The 19,919-nt window shown below is 39.3% G+C and overlaps 1 protein-coding gene across 1 annotated transcript; it reads right to left on the reverse strand.

Moving 5' to 3' along the window:
• Nucleotides 1-1,442: 1,442 nt before the first annotated feature.
• Nucleotides 1,443-14,509, reverse strand: LOC122065423 (protein RRC1-like). Its single transcript, XM_042629240.1, has 16 exons — nucleotides 14,156-14,509; nucleotides 12,981-13,021; nucleotides 10,742-10,802; nucleotides 9,960-10,106; nucleotides 8,860-8,979; nucleotides 8,578-8,743; nucleotides 7,979-8,091; nucleotides 7,664-7,735; nucleotides 6,929-7,150; nucleotides 6,786-6,844; nucleotides 6,554-6,638; nucleotides 6,264-6,401; nucleotides 5,863-6,087; nucleotides 4,884-5,728; nucleotides 4,606-4,772; nucleotides 1,443-2,100 (listed from the first exon to the last, which is right to left on the reverse strand). The coding sequence occupies exons 1-16, from the start codon at nucleotides 14,291-14,293 to the stop codon at nucleotides 1,799-1,801; spliced, it is 2,901 nt and encodes a 966-aa protein (XP_042485174.1). The 5' UTR covers nucleotides 14,294-14,509; the 3' UTR covers nucleotides 1,443-1,798.
• Nucleotides 14,510-19,919: the final 5,410 nt, after the last annotated feature.

The following is a 19,919-nucleotide window of genomic DNA, read 5'->3' on the forward strand; positions in this document are numbered from 1 at the left end:
AGAAAGAGGTTGTGGATTGCTTTTGAAGTGGAACTTACCACCTCAAGTAGTGCTCAGGTAGTCTTTTGTTACTACTGTTAATTTATTCAAAGCACTCAGGAAATGCATGAGAAGGCATATCTAGACAGTAAGGCTGTAAGTAACAATTTTACCCCTTTGAACAAGTTTTCAAAAAACCCAGAACCCGGATCCAAATTGGGTCCAGCTGATTCTGATCCAATCCAGATTGGAATCAGCCTAGATCAATCGGTTTCTGAATTGGTGCCTATGAAGATCTGCAGGGAAACTGTAAGCATAGACTTCTCCAGAAACTGTCTTCCATTTCAAACAGCACAGGAAATTGACATCGCTTATCTCAACCCTATGACTCACCATCATTGTATTTCAATCGTTAAATCAAGTAAATCAAGTAGAGATCTGAAGTACATTAATATTAAGAGACATATTTCTCCAGCCGTACTTTCTTAGCAGTTCTATTAGCCACTGAAATAACCGTCATTTCCTTCCTCACAAACACCACTGATTTAAATGTTGACAAAAACTGATAGATAACATATAAAACAGCAAAAAGATCCCATGCCAAATTGTACTGCCCTCACTCTTGAAACCAAGAAATCATAATCTCGCAATCAGTCCAGATTTCTACTTCTTTACCATCCTTGATTTTTGGTGACTTGGAAGTCCTCGAGAGAGAGCCCGTGCCTGAGACTCCTGTGCCCATACTGCAATACTATAATTCATACACATTACAAGGAAACTAGAGTTATGAAACAACAAAGACACCCATCTGGCATCTCCATTGGTTGGATCCCAACTTCCATCACAAATAATCACTAGCCAATAACTAGCATGTAGGCCCTGGTATGATCATATAGCTCTCCTCAACAAAACCAATGTTAGGATTAGGGACAGAAATAACATTAGAATCACAGATCCATAAAGAGATTAGCTTCACCAGAACATATTGATTAGGCTTAGCACCACAAAATAAAAATGTTGCTGTTCAACCAAACAAAATAAGAAGCTACAGTTTTAACCATTCGATCAATAGCACACCAAGTAGACTAACCCCAACCAAAGCAATTTGATTCCAACCCTTGCCCTACAAATGTCAAACAAATTCTACCTGTTGATCATTCTATATGGCATAATACTATTAATGCTTTTGAGCCAAAACTTACTTGACTCTTTAATAAGGCTAGATGTGATTAGGTACAATACACCCAAAAATACATCGTAGATTTTTAGGGCAGTTAAGAGAGTGCCTTCTCAGCCAGTCATCACAGATACATATGCCCTGTCAAGGCATACATGACAGCAACAGCACTGTATCTCCGGATCAGACGTAATCTTGTAATTGTTAATACCAAAAGAGATGAGGGGTAGAGGAGTAAACAACAAAATATAAAAAATTAACGAGACCAGAAACTTAATCACGAGGCTAACAATAAAACTGATAGCTGCATCAAACATTAAAGATGGGAAACTACAAATATCCCCTCAGAGAACTTCCCTGCGCTAGATAACCGGTGTTTTTAGGACATCTGAACCAGAAACCACAAACCTTGAATTAAGATTTCCCTTCATCTGCAAATTTTGCCTTACTATGATCCTCAAAACATTGACACATCTGAAAAGTACCAAGCAAAAATACAGTAAATTGCTTCAAGTACCCATTTCTTTTTAAGCATCCAAGGAGAAAATTTAACTCACAGGCCTCCGCTGCCCTCGCACTCCTGATATCATTTCAGTTAACAGGCATAATTTGATCTTGAGAAACAACATAATGCCACCCATTTCACTTCCCCCTTTTCCTTCGATCCTTGTCTCTTTCTCTACCTTTATCATGATCATCTCTCTCCCTGCTTCCACTCTTCTCCTGATCCCTTCCCCTTCCAATTTCCAGTTCATGTGATTTATCTCTGTCACGGTGCTTGTCCCAATCTCTGTCGATGTCATTTTCCCTTTCCCTTTCCTTATCTCTAGTCATAGACCTACACTGCGGACTTCGGCTTTGGCTTCGGCTCTGGCTGCGATGTCGCTTCCGTGAAGACTCACGGGAATCACCTTGCCTGTCCTTCCTTTCCAGTGATGACCTTTCTGCAATTTCAGAGATTTATTAAAATCCTTTCAGCCAACCATAATCAACCATCAATAGGAAAAGAGAAAAACACAAAAAAAGTCGTCAAAGTGGTTCTTAGAAACTCATCAATGAATGGAACGAAAACCAGCAAATCAAGAGTGAAGAGGCAAATGCAGGTTATGCTAGGACCTCACTAGGAGCCTCTACGCTGTATCTACAAAGTAGAGGAGAACTGTAGAATTATGGTACCGACTTCAGTAAATTTGTAGTCATATGAAGAGACATTAACTGGATGGCATGTGCATGGTGGTGGCCAGAAACCTCTCTTCATCTTTTTAAGTATGAAAAACACCAAAGCAAATTCAGCCAGTAACATAATTTGAGAACCAGACTTGGATCTGACCCAGTTCAACAGCCAGTTTACAAGCTCTCTCAGTGGCTCACTAAAACAAAATTACTAGAGGAAAATCATAACACAAAGGTAAAAGGTTGGGTGGGTGGCCTGCCCACCTAAGCTTGACTTGGTGGATCACCTATTTGTGCCATGTGAGGATGATGTGGAAACTCAGACCATGGGATAGAATGGTATGGATTGGCCACATGTCAAATTTCACCTGCAAATTCAATCATTTGATCTCCCATGTATGACCTTGCACCACCACGGTTAAAAAACCTAAATGGGGCTTATTTTATCAGAAATAAGCTTTGGGATGGATTATATATGTGTTGGACCCTTAATTCCATCTGTTTTTCTTCTTTTTTTTTCGTAATGGGCCACTTTAATGGGCCTTTAATATGGTTTAGGATAGGCATCTGGGATTAGTTAAGTTAATGTCTTTATTTCTTTATTTTACTAGCTATTAAGTGTTTAAATTAGGCTGGATTATGAGTCTATAAATCCATTCTTGTTTTGAGTCTATTTTTTTTGTTATTTCAGTTACCAAGTTAGTTTAAGTTTTTCAATAAGTTAAGGATTTGGTTGGGCCTTTCCTTTTAGTGTCCAAGTCTATTTTTGAGTTTTCTATTTAAGGTTGTAAGAAGGGTCAGCATTGTACACGAATTTGATAAACAAAGTTGTTTCTTTTGCTCCTCTCCTTCACTGAAGAAATCTCATGTTTGATCAAGATCCCTGGTGTTTGATCAAGGAACCTCCTCGTGCGCGATCAAGGTAGGTTGGTGTTTGATCCAATCAAACTACCTAGCGGTGTGAAGCCTGGGTGTTATTTTCTTCATTTTTATTATTATTAAATCTCCTCTTGCTGCAATCATCAAGTACTTTTCTTCGCTTTATTCAACTAGAATCCTGATCTAGAAGGATGGATACAAGGTGTTTGTTCAGATTCAGCAATTCAGCCATCCGATTGACCTAAATTTTTTTATCATACCTACATCAACCCTATCAATTCAAATTTGGCCTGATTCCTGCGGCTGGATTTTGAAACATCTTCATATTTCCTAATCTACTTGTGCCCCTTTAAGCCTTGTTAAGACCCTTCCAAAACCTAATCGATTCTGGTTTCTTTTTTTAATCAGCTACTGTTTTCGCTTAATTGACACCTACAACAGTACCTTGATTCCCTGTTACCAAACCCTAGTTTCAGTACCCTAAATTATCTAAATACCTAGTCCTATCCACACTAGGACTCATCCCTATTTTCTGTTTTACTTGGCCGATTGGGCCGGAACTTTCAGCAACCAGTCTCCTCAGGCCCTACACCACTAGACCTCCATCTCAGCCCTTCCCATCCGTCACAGCCTAGTCTATCCATCATTCCTTATAATCTGAATTATCCTTTTGAGTAAAGATCTTATCTATTGGCTACTGTTTTGAGCCTTTCAAATACAGTACTACATTAACAGTAGTCCATGCAGCCTTTCTAGTCCCAATTTTAATTTGTTTCGACAGTTCGGGCTGAAACGTGACAAGTGAGCAGAGGGGCTTACTGTCTATCTGTTCACAAATTTCAGCCCTCCTAAGATGCCATATGGCAGATGCAAGTGAGCTACCCATCCATCACACAGTTTTTGGACCAGATTCACCAATGGAACCACACACTGTAAGTGCCAAGCCAACCTAGATTAACTAAAGATATTCGAAATGAAGTAACAGAATTTCTCCACACCCCTATGTATTCTACCTCCATAATGCAATGGTATGAACAGAGTGAATAACATCTAGAAGAACACCCAGAGAACAATTACCAAATTATTTTTTTCCTTGGAAGAAACACAAGAATCAAGGCATCCGATTGGTCCCCAATGTTGGATCAGTCCGGATCATCAGATCCACTTATAGCTTATCCTAGGTTGGAATTGTCTGGATTGGCTGATCCAAACTAATCTTAAAAATGGATCAGCATTGACCCATCCCAAACTGGATTGGCTACTCCTGAAATACTTGAATCACACACTATGTAAGAAGCAAAATAGCACCCATCAATGCATATATGATGCTAAGACACTTGACATTTTAAAATTCTCAAAGCCTTTAGGATGGCCATACTCATGTGATGAATGCTTACTTTTCCCTGAAACATCTTCATTTGTATCTGATAACCCAAACTCTGACTGTAACCGTCTCCGGTAGATTGCCACTTTCTTCTCAATTTCCTCCGAGTTTTTGACACCACGCTCTTCAAGTGACTCACGATATTCCATAACAGCAACCTCCAGACGCCTCAACTTTTGTCTGCAGAACATAACAGCAGTCGAGCACCAATTCTACTAATATAGCACAGCTGAATTACAATTAAATGAAGGTATGATCCAACAACATTGTTTTAAGCGAGAAGAATAATACCTCTGTTCTTCATTCATGCCACTATCAGGGTGTGAAGGAATGCTTGGATCAGATGCAACTTCTACGTCATCAGCCTTGCTGGGACCATCACCTGGATTTTCACTTCCAGAAGATGAGTAGCTCAACCCCAGACCCTGAGCATTTTTCTTATCTTCATCATCACTGCCATCATCCTCTCGAGCCCATTTAGAAACTGGCAAGACGGGATCTGATTTCCCTTTCTTTGCAAAGGATTTTAGTTCTGCCTCTGGAATAGGAAGGGTTGGAGCCAAAGGTGCAGAGGAACCTTTGCCTTGTAACCGCAACCCATCATCCTCAAAATTACTCCATCTTGAAGACCCTACTGGTTCTGTTCCATGGTTATTTTCTCTACGACCAACATTATTTGCATTCCAGCCACTGTCATCCTTTGAGTATCTACCTGAATTTGAGTCATTTGAGTGACCTGATCCATATCTAATGTCATCTTCTCGTTCATAGCCCCTTTGTTTCTCTGCATCTTCAAGACTAAGCAACCGTGCAACCATCATTTCCCTACCACCAACCAGTGATAGCCCATTATGTCTGCAACGTCTTTCCAGCTCAGCAAGAGGGAGACTAAATAACTCCTCCATTGCAGCTCCTTTCCCCATTGCCAATGCAGCATCCTGGCTAATCTTACCCCCATCAGATATATCTTCAGAGCTCCTTTTGTTTTCAATTTCCGGTGCATCCCCACATATAGCATGAAAAGGTAGCACACCAGAGTTCCCAGGTCGAAGAAAAGTAGCTCGCAGCCCATTCAAATATGCATCTGAAAAGAGAAACCAATCTGACCACACTTGGAGAACCTTCAAAACTCGTTCCTGCAGAACCTCATTGAAGATAATGTCAAAATTACAAATACAAGCAGACCAGTAAGTCCAGAGAGGATGCCAAGGCAGTAAAGATAATGCAAAAAAAAAAACAGTGAGTCCAGATATAATTCCCAAGGGTGTACCTTAAGGGCCTCAGCAGTGATCCTTCCTGTGATACCACGGTACAAATCATTGAAGCTCTCCATTATGTCAGGTAGGGTAGCTTCAAATTTTGTACGGTAGGCAGATGCATTCTTTACGGGAGCACTACTGTTATGAAGGATATCAGAAACAAGCATTAGCCTTGCAACCTTGGTCGGGATAAGGGTTTCTTTAAGTGTCAAAGATTCAGTAAGAACTTCAACAACCTGCATGTGCAAGAGTACATTATGTAAGAATCAAGACACGCCATAATAACATAGTTAAATTGGAAAAGTGATATGAAGTGCAGGAGGCTCCCGCTACTGCAGGGTCTGGGAGGGGCAAATGTACTAGGAGGCAAACCAAGCACCATAAACTCAGGGCATTGATTCGAAGCCAGTACCTCTCCAGCTGCATCAGCATTATCTAGAGAAAATCCCATTGCTTCTTTTATCTGGCTCCTTTCTAACGTCAAAGCCCTAAGCATATCCTCAAACTCATCTCTCTGTGAGTCCGTCAATGTCCGTTCCATTTCTACACGCTGCAGGAGTTAATTGAAGGCCAAACTAGTGAATCAGAAAATTTCAGTTCAATTTCAGTTAAATTGCAGTTTTTAGGAACATTAGTTATAGATTCCCAGATATGGAATTTTACAAAAAATCAGAAAAGCCACTACCCAAATCAAACACCTACCCTGTTTCTTCCTGCAGCAAATGTGGTACCAGACTCTTTCTCATGTTCTGGGCTCTTTGTAGCAGGCAGAGGGGGTGGAATCCATCTGAATTACATAATAAAATAAAATAAAAAATAAAAGTTTGATAAATTGCATTATTTAATAGAGAAAATCATTCAGGTTTTCATTTCTGACTTCCTAAAGAAGCAGAAGATACTACATGTACAAAAGAAACTTTTGCAGATGTATTACCTCCCACTCCCAGTTATCATGATGAAAGGTTCTGTTCTCCACCTGTGAAGAGTATCACCCTAAATTTGCACAAGAACAAGAAATTCATCACTCAGAGTCTGCAAGATAAAATGCATGTCCAATCATGAACATCGAAGATGTACCTGAGCAAAGGAGTACAGCCTCCAAACATAGTATGTATGTTCCTTTGACCCTAGCTCAAATAAGAAGTTAAAAAGTGGATTTCCACGACCTCTCTCCATTATAGCTTGCTCAAAAGTGCATCCTCCATCAAGAACATGCAAAGCCATTGTATCAATTACATGGTGGAGATGATCATCCTCAGGCGGAACAACCATTATATCTGGAACGTTGGGAGTAAGAACCTATCCACCAAAATCAAGCCATCAAGAAAACTTACGCATTAAGAGTGACAAGTCAACTCAACATAATATGATGATTGTCAAGAGATGTTAAGTGATACAGTTAAGATCAAACCGCATTAGTAAGTTAATGGGAAAAAAGATATAACCTTCTAGGGGTTGCTTTCTTCGCTAGTATCATTACCAAATTTAATATAAGAGGGGAAACAAGAATAGGATATCGGAAGTCTCAAACCCTGATTAACATCCACATCCAGATCTAGCACAGCCTAGCTTAAGACTGGACTGGTGACAGTGATCAACCAAACAATCGAAACAATAAATGAGCTCAGTAATAAAATGATGCATTGCATGCAGCCAATATTCATATATGAACAGTAGACATGAGACTTGTGCAATCCAGGCAATGTGTAACCATAAATTTGCAAAATAAAATAGCTCATTGATAATAAGTAAAACCCAGTTCACTAAATGGAATTTAGAGAGGGGCAGTGAACAAAAAGTTAGTTAACCCACCAGCTCAGAGCTCTGATTCGGGACGGATGTTACTGGAGGGCCATCAGGACCAGATAGGATCACGGTACCACCCTGTCACACAATATTCTGTAAGCTACAACATCATGAAAATGTCTTACAAGAAAACAGGATGAGTACAAACTTCATTCGCATTCGAGACCATAAAGAAAACTATAAAGGAAGCTATGTTAAAAAGGGGGGGGGGGGGGGGGAGGAGGAAAGTAAAAGAAAACCATCCCTATGCATTCAAAGACAGAAAATCGAAAGAAAAACTTGAGTGAACTGAACTTCATAAAATATGAAATCATTACTTACCTCCTTGCTCCTGATGGCCATCTGCCCTGGTGGGGGAGCAGGAAGGGCTTGTGCTGGAAGAGAGACAGACTTACCCCACCCAATCTTCAACTCATACTCATAAACAACAACCCCTGAAACATCACAAAATGTTTTAGTATCCCAAGGTTTGTACCCTGTATTGCTAAAAAAGAGCAACCCAGTGCACGAGGCTCCTGCTACTGCAAGGTCTGGGAGGGGCAAGTGTGTACGTAGACTTACCCTGTATTGTTCAAATAATAAAATTATATACAACAGCATCAGCGATATAAAAGACTAATGCCATATTGTACAGCAAATTAAGAACATTATTCAAGAGATTGCTTCTAGGTTTCTGAGCTTTCGGAGTCAAATTCTGCTTATTAGTTATTCAATTGAAATTAGAAATTTAGAATTTGCATCTTCTACACCCTTCCTGCCACAATTAATTGACTAGTCATTATTATCTATCAATCCTCTGGCACGCCTTCAGCTAAATTGTACGGTCATCTCAGAAGTTGTATAATCCGTTCTTACTTTAACCTGTCAGAACAATAATACGGTGGGTGTCTTTTATATCCAAAAACCATATAGATCCAGACCTTGCATTTCATCCTTTGCAGCCTGACCATCAACTCTATTCATGAAAGCAACAAAACCACAGTTTCTCTGCCGCCTCCTTTCCTCTTCTGTCCGAGGCCACATTATCTTCACACTAGCAATGGGCCCAAATCTTCCAAAAGTCCTCAAAAGAAAATTCTCATCGACCTAACAAGATCCAGTGCCATGCAATGGGATCAGATCATCATTCCTTAATGGTCCAATGTGTGAAAGCATTATAAGATTTAATGTAGTTAAAATGAAATAGCATAATAAAACATCACCTGAGGTGAGAGGTTTCCAACATACAGGTTTGTTGTCTGTGGGTCCCCATCATCAAATGATCCAGGAAGCTTCCCACTTGGATCAAAATCATCTGGTAGCTCATCAAATCGGGTAGGTGGCTGCAAGAATAAAAGTCATCAAATCTAAGAAGCTCTCCATGTTCACCATATCAAATAAAGCACACACATGAAATTTCCCATGTGGCAATATATGAAGCTTTAAAAATGGTTGAAATGTCAACTTTTCACATTTTGGGTCTGATGACTGAACAGTACAAGAGTAGAAGAAGTTCAATATGCTATGGACCATTAGGTTGAGATGGGACCCAAACTTGATATAGCGAGACCAAAGAGTGCATCACCCATTCAATGGTTGGTTTGACCAGATAAGCCCTCCACATGTCTCAATACATTAGACCGTGAAGGATCCCCTTTCTTTACAAGGCCATGTAAAGGACATCTCCTAGTATACTCAAAACTAGTTGTGGAGTGGCACAAAAGCAATTATGCCAGGCCCAGCACAAAGGGAAAACTTTATTATTTCCACATGCCAGCTTTACTGGCATTGGTGCATAGGCAGTCTATGCACTCCATCCACCTGTCAAATTTCAGGTCAAACAGAGTTTGCCAAATCTTCCAAACAAAGGTACAAAAACTGGTTGAACAGTCAAAGGAAATTTTATAACTGAAAAAACAGAGGGAGAAGTCCAATTTGATTAACCTGGACCATGAAATTTGACATGACCAATCCACCTAGCAACTTATCTACTAATAGCTCAGGCTGGACATATCATCCCTCCAGATGGCTCAAAATAGGTGCCCATTATGCTAGGGTAGGAGAGTTAGCTATCTTTTATCTAATCTATGCTTGTTCAGACAAAAATTTTGTAATCAAGAAGCTAAAAGCAGTGCAAAGGAGACAAGTAGCAACATCAAAGTATAATTGCAGTATTTTAACTCGTGAAATTCTACTTGCTCCTTATATAGTGTAGATTCCAAGTTAATTTCAGAGAAAAAGCACAACTGAAATATTAATTAACAAAATTCTAATGCCTCCTTTTATAGTGGTCAAATCCAAGTTTATATGAGGAACAACTTACAGCAGAACTCTCACTATGGCGACCCTCACGCCAATGTTCACGCTCTTGATTGCGCTTTTCTCGCATCTCCTGCTCAAGCTTCAGCTCCTCCATAAAGTGATCTATGTTTCGTGACTTTCCTTTTTCCTTTGGCTTCTCCTCCTCTTTCTGCAAGTTAGGAGTCATGCAAGATATGAGAAGGGACACAAACCTATCTTCTGCGAGAACAATTTTAGAAATAAAAGAATAACAATAAAGACCTAATGTCCACATCCAAGGCAATGACCCCCAACTAAAAAAGTAGGGGAAATGAACGCTCCCTGATCGCGTGGCTCCTGCACCCAGACAGAGGGCGGAAAAATGATGCCTCACCCCTGTGAAACCCAAAAAACCCACCCCCTGTTGATGCCCATATGTGCCCTCAGATAGGCCCTCGTGCTGGCGTAGGGGCCGCGTGACCAGGAGAATTCATTTCCCTAAAAAAGTATCTCCGAAAAGAAGAAAAAAAAAATATCTATTTTACAATCTATAGAAGTGGGAACTGATAGGGTACTACCACATAAATCAATTATGACATGCCTCCATACAGAGATCATCGGAATAGTATATTTTACCTCGCATGTGCTATTCTACCAGGAGGTCCCAGGATATCATCTCAAAATCAATTACCAAAGATTCTATAGTAGTTTTGGTTAGGCCTCATAGTCTTGGGTGTGGACCCTGGTTCTATTGTATCACACCCCCAAGCAAAACTCTAGCAAAACAGCAATGCAACCAATACCAGCAAGGGTAGACATACTGACCTTTTTCTCAGGTTCTTTTCCTTTGGTTGCCAAAGGAGGTGGTATGAAGGATGGGACATATCTGCAGGAAGAAATGTTAGACTCATATGGTACTAAATTTTCCTTTGAAACAGCAGCTAAATAATAAAACTAAATAAAATCAAACAGAAATTTATGCAGTGATTTCATAAAAGCAGCACATACTTCTAACTTCCACATAACACTTCGCAACTGAAATATGACTCCTTAATAATATCGAAGTGATATACAAATGCACAAAATGTGGACAGTGTCATAAAAAAGAAAAGCATTAGAAACAATCTGTTCAAAGGCTTATCTCCAAATTGCTGTGGTTCAAGGGAGGAAATTGTTCAAGTATTACTGCTCATGTGAACAGTGGTCGTGTAACTGTTCGTGTTTCAGTTTGGCCCATGTGTTGGTGTTAATTAAGCCCAGGTCCAGCCCCTGTTTCTAACCTCAAAATAACCATCGATTAGTATATTGTAGACAAGAGATTCTGTCATATTTTTTGGGTCTCATAGTGCCATTACGTGGACGTACTTCAAGGCAGGTTATTGTCTTGTGTGGGGTGATTTTGGGAGATATTCTGTGGGCCCAAGGACAGCATGCGTGGACGGAGCTGGGTGATGCTGAGATTTTCCAGATCTTTATCTAGATTCTATTTTATTAAGTTTCAATTTATATATTTCCTTGTTACAGCTAAGTAGATATTAGATAGGTAGTTTCTCTTTTTCAGAAAGTAGTTTTCTTTCATAGTAATAGCAATCTAGGAGTTTCCTTTGCTGTCCAGCTCTCCCACGCATGGAGTGTGTTTTACTTTGTAATTGTTTACCTTATAAATTGAAGAAAGGGAGAACACCTCTATCTGTTTCGGTGAATGAAAAATATGGCTCCTCATGAGTGTGTGCTGCTATGGTTGTAACAAACTCAGACCTAATAAACCGAAAGAACTATAATAAAAGAAGAAAGAAGATGAGAGGACAGAAACGATGGATTCTGCTTGTACAATGAAAACCAGAACCATGAGTGAGTGAGACCTCACCCCCTTTGTCTATTTATATAGAAAGGAAACCAAACTAGACTCGCAATAGGAAACATAAGACACCTAGAAGACTACTTAAAACAGAATTACAAGGACAGGCAGCCATATCACATAGAAGCTATTAGCATATGGGTCTAGTACATGACACATGTACCCACACGGACTATGGTACATATGGTCATGTACCCCCTTACAACTTAAACTAGTATATATTACTCACAATTTAACACTCCCCTCAAGGTAGAGCTTATAAATAAACCATGCCTAGCTTGAAACAATTCCTCCAGAAAGCAGGTCCAAAAAGAAGCTTGGTAATCATATATTCCATATAAAGTGACAGTCAACCTCAATATGCTTCGTCCTCTCATGAAACACAGGGTTGCTTGCAATGTAGATAGCAGCTTGATTGTCACAATACATCTTCATAGGATGTGAATCAAGAAACCCCAACTCTTAAAGAAGAGAATGTAACCACATCAACTCAACAATGGTATGAGCCATAGCTCTAAACTCAGCTTCCGCACTAGATCAAACCACAATGGTATGCTTCTTGATACGCCAAGTGACTAAATTACCACCACCAAAGGTGCAAAAACCCATAGTAGACCTCATGTCACAATCACCACCAGCCCAATCAGCATCAAATTACCCCATCATTCTCAATACCCTCATGACTCATGAGGCTGAAAACTAAGCCCAATTTCCTAGAGCATTATTAATATTCTCACGTTGTGTATATTCAAGAGCATTATCAGATCTGAAAACCTTGAAAAAAGTACCAAACCAAGTTTGTATTTCATTTTAATAAAATTTGAACATAGAAAAAAACTCGTAACAATCTTTCAACAAGTAAACCAAAGTCAAACGGCAATGATCATCACAAAGGTAACCAAGTATGAAAAGCCTAACTTATTCTTAACACGACATGGACCCCAAATATCAGAATGAACTAATGAAAAAGAAGATGGACTCCTAGACACTAGGAAGGGGAAAAGATGATCTATGATGCATCCCCGGTTTACAAGCTTCACATTCAAAACTAGAGAAAGACTTGCAACTTAGAGCCGTGTGTTGAAGCTTAGATAAAGATAGATGTCCCAGACAAACATGCCATTAAAAAGGTGAAGGCCCACTAGTAGATGTAACCCAAAAAAAAAAAAAAGTTGGCCCAGTGCCATCCAGGTAGTAGAGTCCAACCTGCTCAAGCTCTCACCAATCGTCCTCCTTGTCTGAAGATCCTTAAAAACACAGTAAGAAGGATAGAAGGTAACAAAACAGTTAAATGATTTAGTAAGTTGACAGACAGATAAAAGACTTAATGGTAACTAGGGAACATGTAAAACAAATGATAGAGTTAGGCATGAAGTAGGGGATATTGTACCATAACCAGTGACATGGGTGCATAGTTTTTAAGGTGCTGGTAAGGCGACCATAACCAGTAACATTGGTGCATAGTTTTTAAGGCGCTACTAAAGCGTCGCCTTACCAGCGCCTTGGCGTTGATGCGGTCTAGAGATGGTAAGGCAGTACTCCGCCTTATGTGAAGTGGCGCCTTATGAGTTTTTTCTTTTTTTTAAACACATTTTTAAATTACTTGATGAAGATTCCAAATATAGATTTTTTATTGGTAGGTGTATAATTTTGTTAATACTTGAGATGTATGGGATCAGCTTTACTCCACCAAAAATAACCAAAACAAACAAAACAAAAACACGATTCACAAACAGGATTTGGATTTTGTCAAGGGTTTTAAGAAAGGGCTTTGAGAAGGAATCAAGGAACAAGGAAGAACCACTGATCTAGGCGACCATTTTGCTCTTGCAGCGGTGAGCTTCATTCTTCTTTGACAGGAGTAGAAATATATTCGATGACCTTAGGGCTTAGGCACTCATTTTGGCATCATAGAGGTAAGTATAATAAATACTTGTATTTTTTATGTCTTCTTTTCTTTATATTTATAATTTTGTTTCATAATTATGTATTTATATTATATGTTAATATGTTATGATGATTGATGATTGATGATTGATGAAGATGAACTTAGTTTATTCACTTTATTGATTTTTTTTCTTGATGAATATCTTACATTGGTATGAATATGAACCTTTAATATTTATTTAACATATGAGTAATAGGATTCAACTAGGATTTGAGTCAAATAGATTGGTTTTATAAAAAAATTACACAAGAACGTTTTAGTCAATAAGGCGACGCTTTATGCCCGCCTTATCGCTAAGGTGCTCCGAAATACCCTCAAACGCCTCCGTCGCCTTACCGCCGTAAAAACTATGCATTGGTGGAAGAACCATTAGCAAGAATAATAGAAGGGGAAACATGAAGTGTAGACAAGGAAGAAAATACTTCAGACTTACCAACCATCTCAATAATCCATGGGGTAGAAGATACAGTGGATAGAAAAGCAGATGTATCTGTGTGGGCTGAAGTGGCTGTAGAAGTGGATGCAGACGTCTCAAGTTGTTTGAGATGCCATAGAATTTATTTGTAATCATCCCGAGACATAGAAACAGTAGAAGAGCCACCAGATGTAGATGCTATAGTGGTGTTACCAAAAGACACTCTGTATAACTCTCAATGCAAGCAGTGCTAGCTAACTCATTTGCCCAGTCTGGTAGCCCATGTTTAGCCCAACAAGTATCCACAATGTGGTTGGGTTTGCCGCAAAAGGAACACTAGCGTGAAGAGGTGGAACCTCGACCTTGACCAGCAAGGAAAGCCAAACTATCCTTAGAGGAAGGAAAGGAATCTGCCCCGGAAGTAGTAACCATTCGATGAATAAGAGAAAATGCCTCACCAAGTAAAGGCACTTTTTTCCTCGGCGAGAAGTGGGCTTTTAAGTTTTAAGTAATTGGTAGTCAAAGTAGAGACCAGCCAGAAATTTGGCAATATGAAACTCAGCCCTTTGATGCTTCAACTGCTCCAGATCAGTAATCAGAGGTTGGTGAATCTGGAGTTCTTCAATAATACTTGTAACTGGCAATGTATTCATTTAATGACTTATCTCCCTGTGTGAAATTAAAAATCTCAGATCATACAAATGGTAAATATTCTTCTTCTGAGAGAAGCTTTCTCATAAATCTTCCCAAACACCCCTAGTAGTGGTATGGAACATAACATTACCAGCAATAGATGGTTCAATACTGTTCCACAACCAAATCTTGATAGTAGAGTTTTCACACATCCATTCTTCACAAGCAGTTAGAGAGGCCAGATATTTAGGATCAGCAGTAGGGGAGTCATCTGTAATAAATTTCATCCTTCTTTTTGGCATTTCATCTTTCTTTTGGCATGAATATAAGTCTGTACAGCTTGGGCCCATAATACATATTTAGATACACCATTCAGCTTAATGGTTGTAATCTGAACTTGGACAGTATCCAAAAGAGGTTTAGGATCTGCCATAAGAACAAGATGCCAAGATCAAGGTAAAAATTCCCAAGAGAACCAAAGAACTGTGGTACCACAAACAGATAATGATTAAACTGTTGTGGTTGAAGGAGAGTAGCCGGAAGCAATAACAATGGAGATTTTTAATCTCAGAAAACCAGAAACAGTATCTGATAGAGCAGAATTAGGAGAAATCTAATTAATCACAATCAATAGGTCAGAATGACCTCGAATCACTGTCGAGCAGCCTGCCTGGATAGAGAAATAACTTCCCACAAACTAATTCTGATCGGGTGGATGGATCAGATGCAATTGAAGAAACAGTGGGTCTGGATTTTGACCCAAAAACAGAGTATCGCAGCCAATAAGGAGATAAGTAATTGCAGAAAATCAGACCATGAGAATATGATGAAACCTGGGCCGAATTCTATTCTAGGTGCCCTTGATCAGTTCTCAAAGAATCAGGAACATCAGGTGGTGAGATATGTAGCAATCAGCAACTCTTTGATCATCAGAAAAAATTCCAGAATTTGGGAATCACATCTGATATATGTAGAGGAGATTGGAAACTTTATAACCAGCAGTAAATAGATGCAAATAAGCCCTAATTTCTTTTCATCTTCTCACAAACTGTAGGACAACATGTAGATAGGCAACATGGGCTGCTGCAGCCAGCAATCGAAGAAAGCACATCGAACCTCCCTCAAACCAGTGTCGAAGAGAATAATCAACTGGTTTATTAGGGCTCTGATAACATGTAACAAATTCAGACCTCATAAACCAGTAGAGCTATAATAAAAGAAGAAAGAAGAATAAAAGGAGAGAAGAAAAACGACGGTAAGAAGATTCTTCTTGTACAATGAAAACCAGAATCATGAGTGAGTGAGACCTCACCCCCTTTATTTATGCTATAAGGAATTAAAATGACAAAAGGAACCCAAACTAGACTAGGAATAGGAAACATAAGAAGTCTAGAAGACTACTTAAAACAAAATTACAAGGACAAGCAGCCATATCGCATAAAAGATATTGGCTCATGGGTTTAGTACATGACACATATGTACGCGTCATGCACCCCTTACAACTTTTATTTTTTGGTGAATAAATAAATTCATTACCAATAGGAAGAATATACAAAGGGAAAGGGGGAAGGGGAGCCAAAGGGACAAATCACCAAAAAGGAGGAACAGCAACACCAAAGGCTTAGAGCCCAGACAAAAGAAGGGATACATTAAGATGGGGGGGTGGGGGATGATGGAGGTCGGAAGGCCCCAGGGGACAACAATAAGCCTATTTTTTGGTGTTTCTAAAATCAGACGTTGACGAATGCAACCTATCTAATCTAAGACCTGACCTCAAAATAAATGGCTTTCCAAATCTTGTCAAATGACCTGGATTTGGGACTCCATCTACGTAGGTTTCGCTCCATCTAAATATGGTTTGTAGTAGCCCCAAAAGCAAGCTTCCCTATAGAATCACATATGGTAAACCCACCAAAAGTCATGTCAATCTAGATCCATTCACTAGACAGGGGAAGGATTCTCCTACAGGATGGCCAGCAGGAACTGAGGACCTTCTTCTAGACAGAGGAGGTGAAGGGACAAGAGAAAGAGAGATGGTCAATATCTTTGGTACCATTCCAAAAGAGACAACAAGAGGGAGGGACCTGAATATGCGAGTATATAAAGAAGGTCTAAGTGGGGAGGCAGTTAGAGAGAGCACGCCAAGCTGTGAAGCTATGGCACAGAATATGACCTTTAAACCAAATAGTTTTATAGATGAAATCACAAGCAGAGGCTGAGGAAAATGTTCCTTGGGAAGAGGGAAGCCAAACAGCCCTATATACCCTTCCACGATGTCCAAGAGTGATGGGCGGAAGAGAGGACCAGAGGTCAGCAAAGGGAGGGAGGGAACCATCCATTATCCGAAAGGATGGAGGCGACCGGGCCAATCTACTCACCCCTTACAACTTAAACTGGTAGATATTAGATATACTTTAAAGTGAAGCTTTGGTTTGGTTGGTGAAGGTGAAGCCCTTTCTCTTCCTTGGCCCACAGTAGTTAAGTCTAATGAATCTACCTCTTTTCTTCTGTTTTCCAACTGATATTCTGTACTGCAAGTTCAGCAATCATACTTCCTCTGTTGTGGGCAATTCCCAGGTAATATCAGAATTTATTTTGTGCCTGAATAACCAACTATCGCTGTTCTACCCTAATCAAATCTGCTTTTTTTCCAGCCTGTTAGTGTCTGTGATGGGTCTGTTTGACAGCATTGACAACATTGTAAGTTGTTATTTTCAGTTTGATTTCTGGAACATCTGATTAACCCGAGTTTTTAGTAAGCCACTCCAGCACCTTGGTGTTGCCTTCAATTCCAGTTTGAAGCCGCCCATCAGACTGCTGGATCTTAAGTTGCAATAGTTCTTTCAATACTTTCTATTTTCTATTAATTAGCTTTCTAATTCTGTTACTGTCTGTTTCTCTCAATCCGACCAGTGGATGAACCTAAGATTTTGGGTATATCATCCAACGTAAAATACCAACATTTGGTTATAGTATCAGCCACTTCCTGTGGGTTGATCTAAATTTATTAACCCTTCCATATTCTGTCCAAAAATTCTGTTTTTTTAGTCGCTGTAATCCTGCTTCTTCTATTAGGTTTCATAGTATTGACCCGTTTCAGCCTCCCATACCACATCACATATCATATTAAAACTATGGACAGTGTCATCGTGCAACCAAAAACAAAAAACAAACATAAACAGAAACAAGACTATCTGTTTGAAGGCCTATCTAAATATCATATTAAAACTAAATGCAACAAATTTTTTTATCTCGTAAAAGAAAAAGACCTCCCCGAAGACATTTGCCCAAACTCCCAACTTCCAAATAAACCTAAGAAACTTAACGCAGCCTGAAATCCAGAGATTTAGATCTCATATGCAGACAGGCTCACTGATATATACTACTGATGCAAAATCAAGAAGTTAACATTGATCAAGTGGGTTCAAACAAGCAAACAGAACAGGGAATCGACAGAAAGTAGTAACCCGGGTTTAGATTATCTGTAATCAGTGAAAATTAATTCAGAACAGAATAAGAGAAAACCAGATCTGATGTTAATTTCAGACTAACACAGTATAGGATTAAATAAATTGCCCTGTTACTGACAAACCAAATAGCAGGAAGCCTCTTCAATGCATGTGGCAGGGTGTACTGATCTGAACAGAGAGAAGAGAAAAAGAATATTGGAGAGAGAAAGAAGAGAAGAAATAAGGGACTAGCACAGTTGCTTCCCTGGAAAGAAAATAGATCCATAGCAGAGATGGAAAGAGCAGTTGATCTGTCTGCATGGAATGTGAGGGAGAAAACAGAAGTTGATGGGAAGAAAGAGAAGAGAGGAGACATCGACAGGGGAGAAGGGGGAGGGGAGAGAGAGAGAGAACAACTCTCAATTTCCGATGGAAAAATATTTTTTCTCATTCCAGTCGATGGGGGGAGTGTACAATCTTTTTATATTAAAACAAAAACTAGTGGTCCAATGGACTTCAACCTTCTAAGTATTAAAAGTTAACAACTTAAAATAAGACTTCTAATTAACAAAATACTAACCTAAACTGAACCAGCGACTAGAATGGGCTGCACAGCTTTAAAATTCGTCTTCTAATATAATTAAAATAGAAAATTATATATAGACCCATAAAGCAAAAACAAATTACATAAAGACCCTTGAGAAGAAAGGTAAAATTACAGAAAACCCCTCTTACCACCGACCACACTTGGATGGCCACTAATTCTCTCCGTCAATCCATTGCCACTACGTCAATCCTCCCTCTCTAAGAAGAACTCAACCCACATTGAGTTCAAATGAGACCAAATATGCCGTCCAAGTCAACTTGATGCAAAAACAATCTTGTTGTCCTCTTGAGCTTAAAGGGTAGAAGGTACTTGGCAAGAAGAAGCTTCATTAATACCTCCATGCCTAAAAGAATATGTATTCTCATATCCATAATAATGCACCTCCTCAAAAGCCATGGACGCCCTAGAAAAATATGAAACCATTAAAGATAGCACTTCACATTGCACGATATCCACTAACCCACCAATAAAACGTGAGTCAACACCTCCCATGAATTGAGGCTGTTGTTGTTCACCCAAGAAACCCTTGTAGGGGTTAGAACGTCACTCTGTCATCAACCCAGGCTGTTCAAGAATTAAGTGCAGACTAGAGATTAAAGACCATCTAGCAAGAAAGTGCTTTGATGGCCATAAGGGGGTTCATTTGATGGAAAGGAAACATATGTGACCGAAGCTAAAAACTGGCAAGGAGCTAAGGTCAGCTTATGTTCATATATAATTCATGGTTTGAAATTTCAGTCAAAAGGACCGAGATTTCACAAAACCAATTTGGTTTCGACAAAGATCAAAACAAAATGCAGGTCAACTGACTGTGTATGCAGAATTTTGCCAAAATTTCAGTTTCTGAAACAGTGCATATAAAAATTGTTCCCACAGGCTATCAATTTCCATTAGAAAAAAGGACATACTCTTATCAAATCCTTCATATCAGCCACTAACACATCAAGTAAAAGGTCCAAACTACATCTAAAATGGTGAATGGGTAAAATAGGTTTGAATCTTCCAACTTCATGGCTTCTCAATGCAAGGAGTTAAAAGGGGGCTATTTTACAGGAAACATGAGCAACTGACTAAACTAACTATCAAAAAAAAA

The sequence above is a fragment of the Macadamia integrifolia genome, unplaced genomic scaffold (genome assembly GCF_013358625.1).
Source record: "Macadamia integrifolia cultivar HAES 741 unplaced genomic scaffold, SCU_Mint_v3 scaffold2003, whole genome shotgun sequence".
Classification (NCBI taxonomy): Eukaryota; Viridiplantae; Streptophyta; class Magnoliopsida; order Proteales; family Proteaceae; genus Macadamia; species Macadamia integrifolia.

Bases quoted from the DNA above. Each gene is read 5' to 3' on its own strand.
- LOC122065423 (XM_042629240.1), bottom strand. From the start codon at position 14,293: ATGATTACAAATAAATTCTATGGCATCTCAAACAACTTGAGACGTCTG. The intron at 8,744-8,859 runs GTGATGTTTTAT...GGATCTTGTTAG, and splicing joins TTGGAAACCTCTCACCTCAG to GTCGATGAGAATTTTCTTTT. The intron at 6,845-6,928 runs GTACATCTTCGA...GTGCAAATTTAG, and splicing joins GGCTGTACTCCTTTGCTCAG to GGTGATACTCTTCACAGGTG.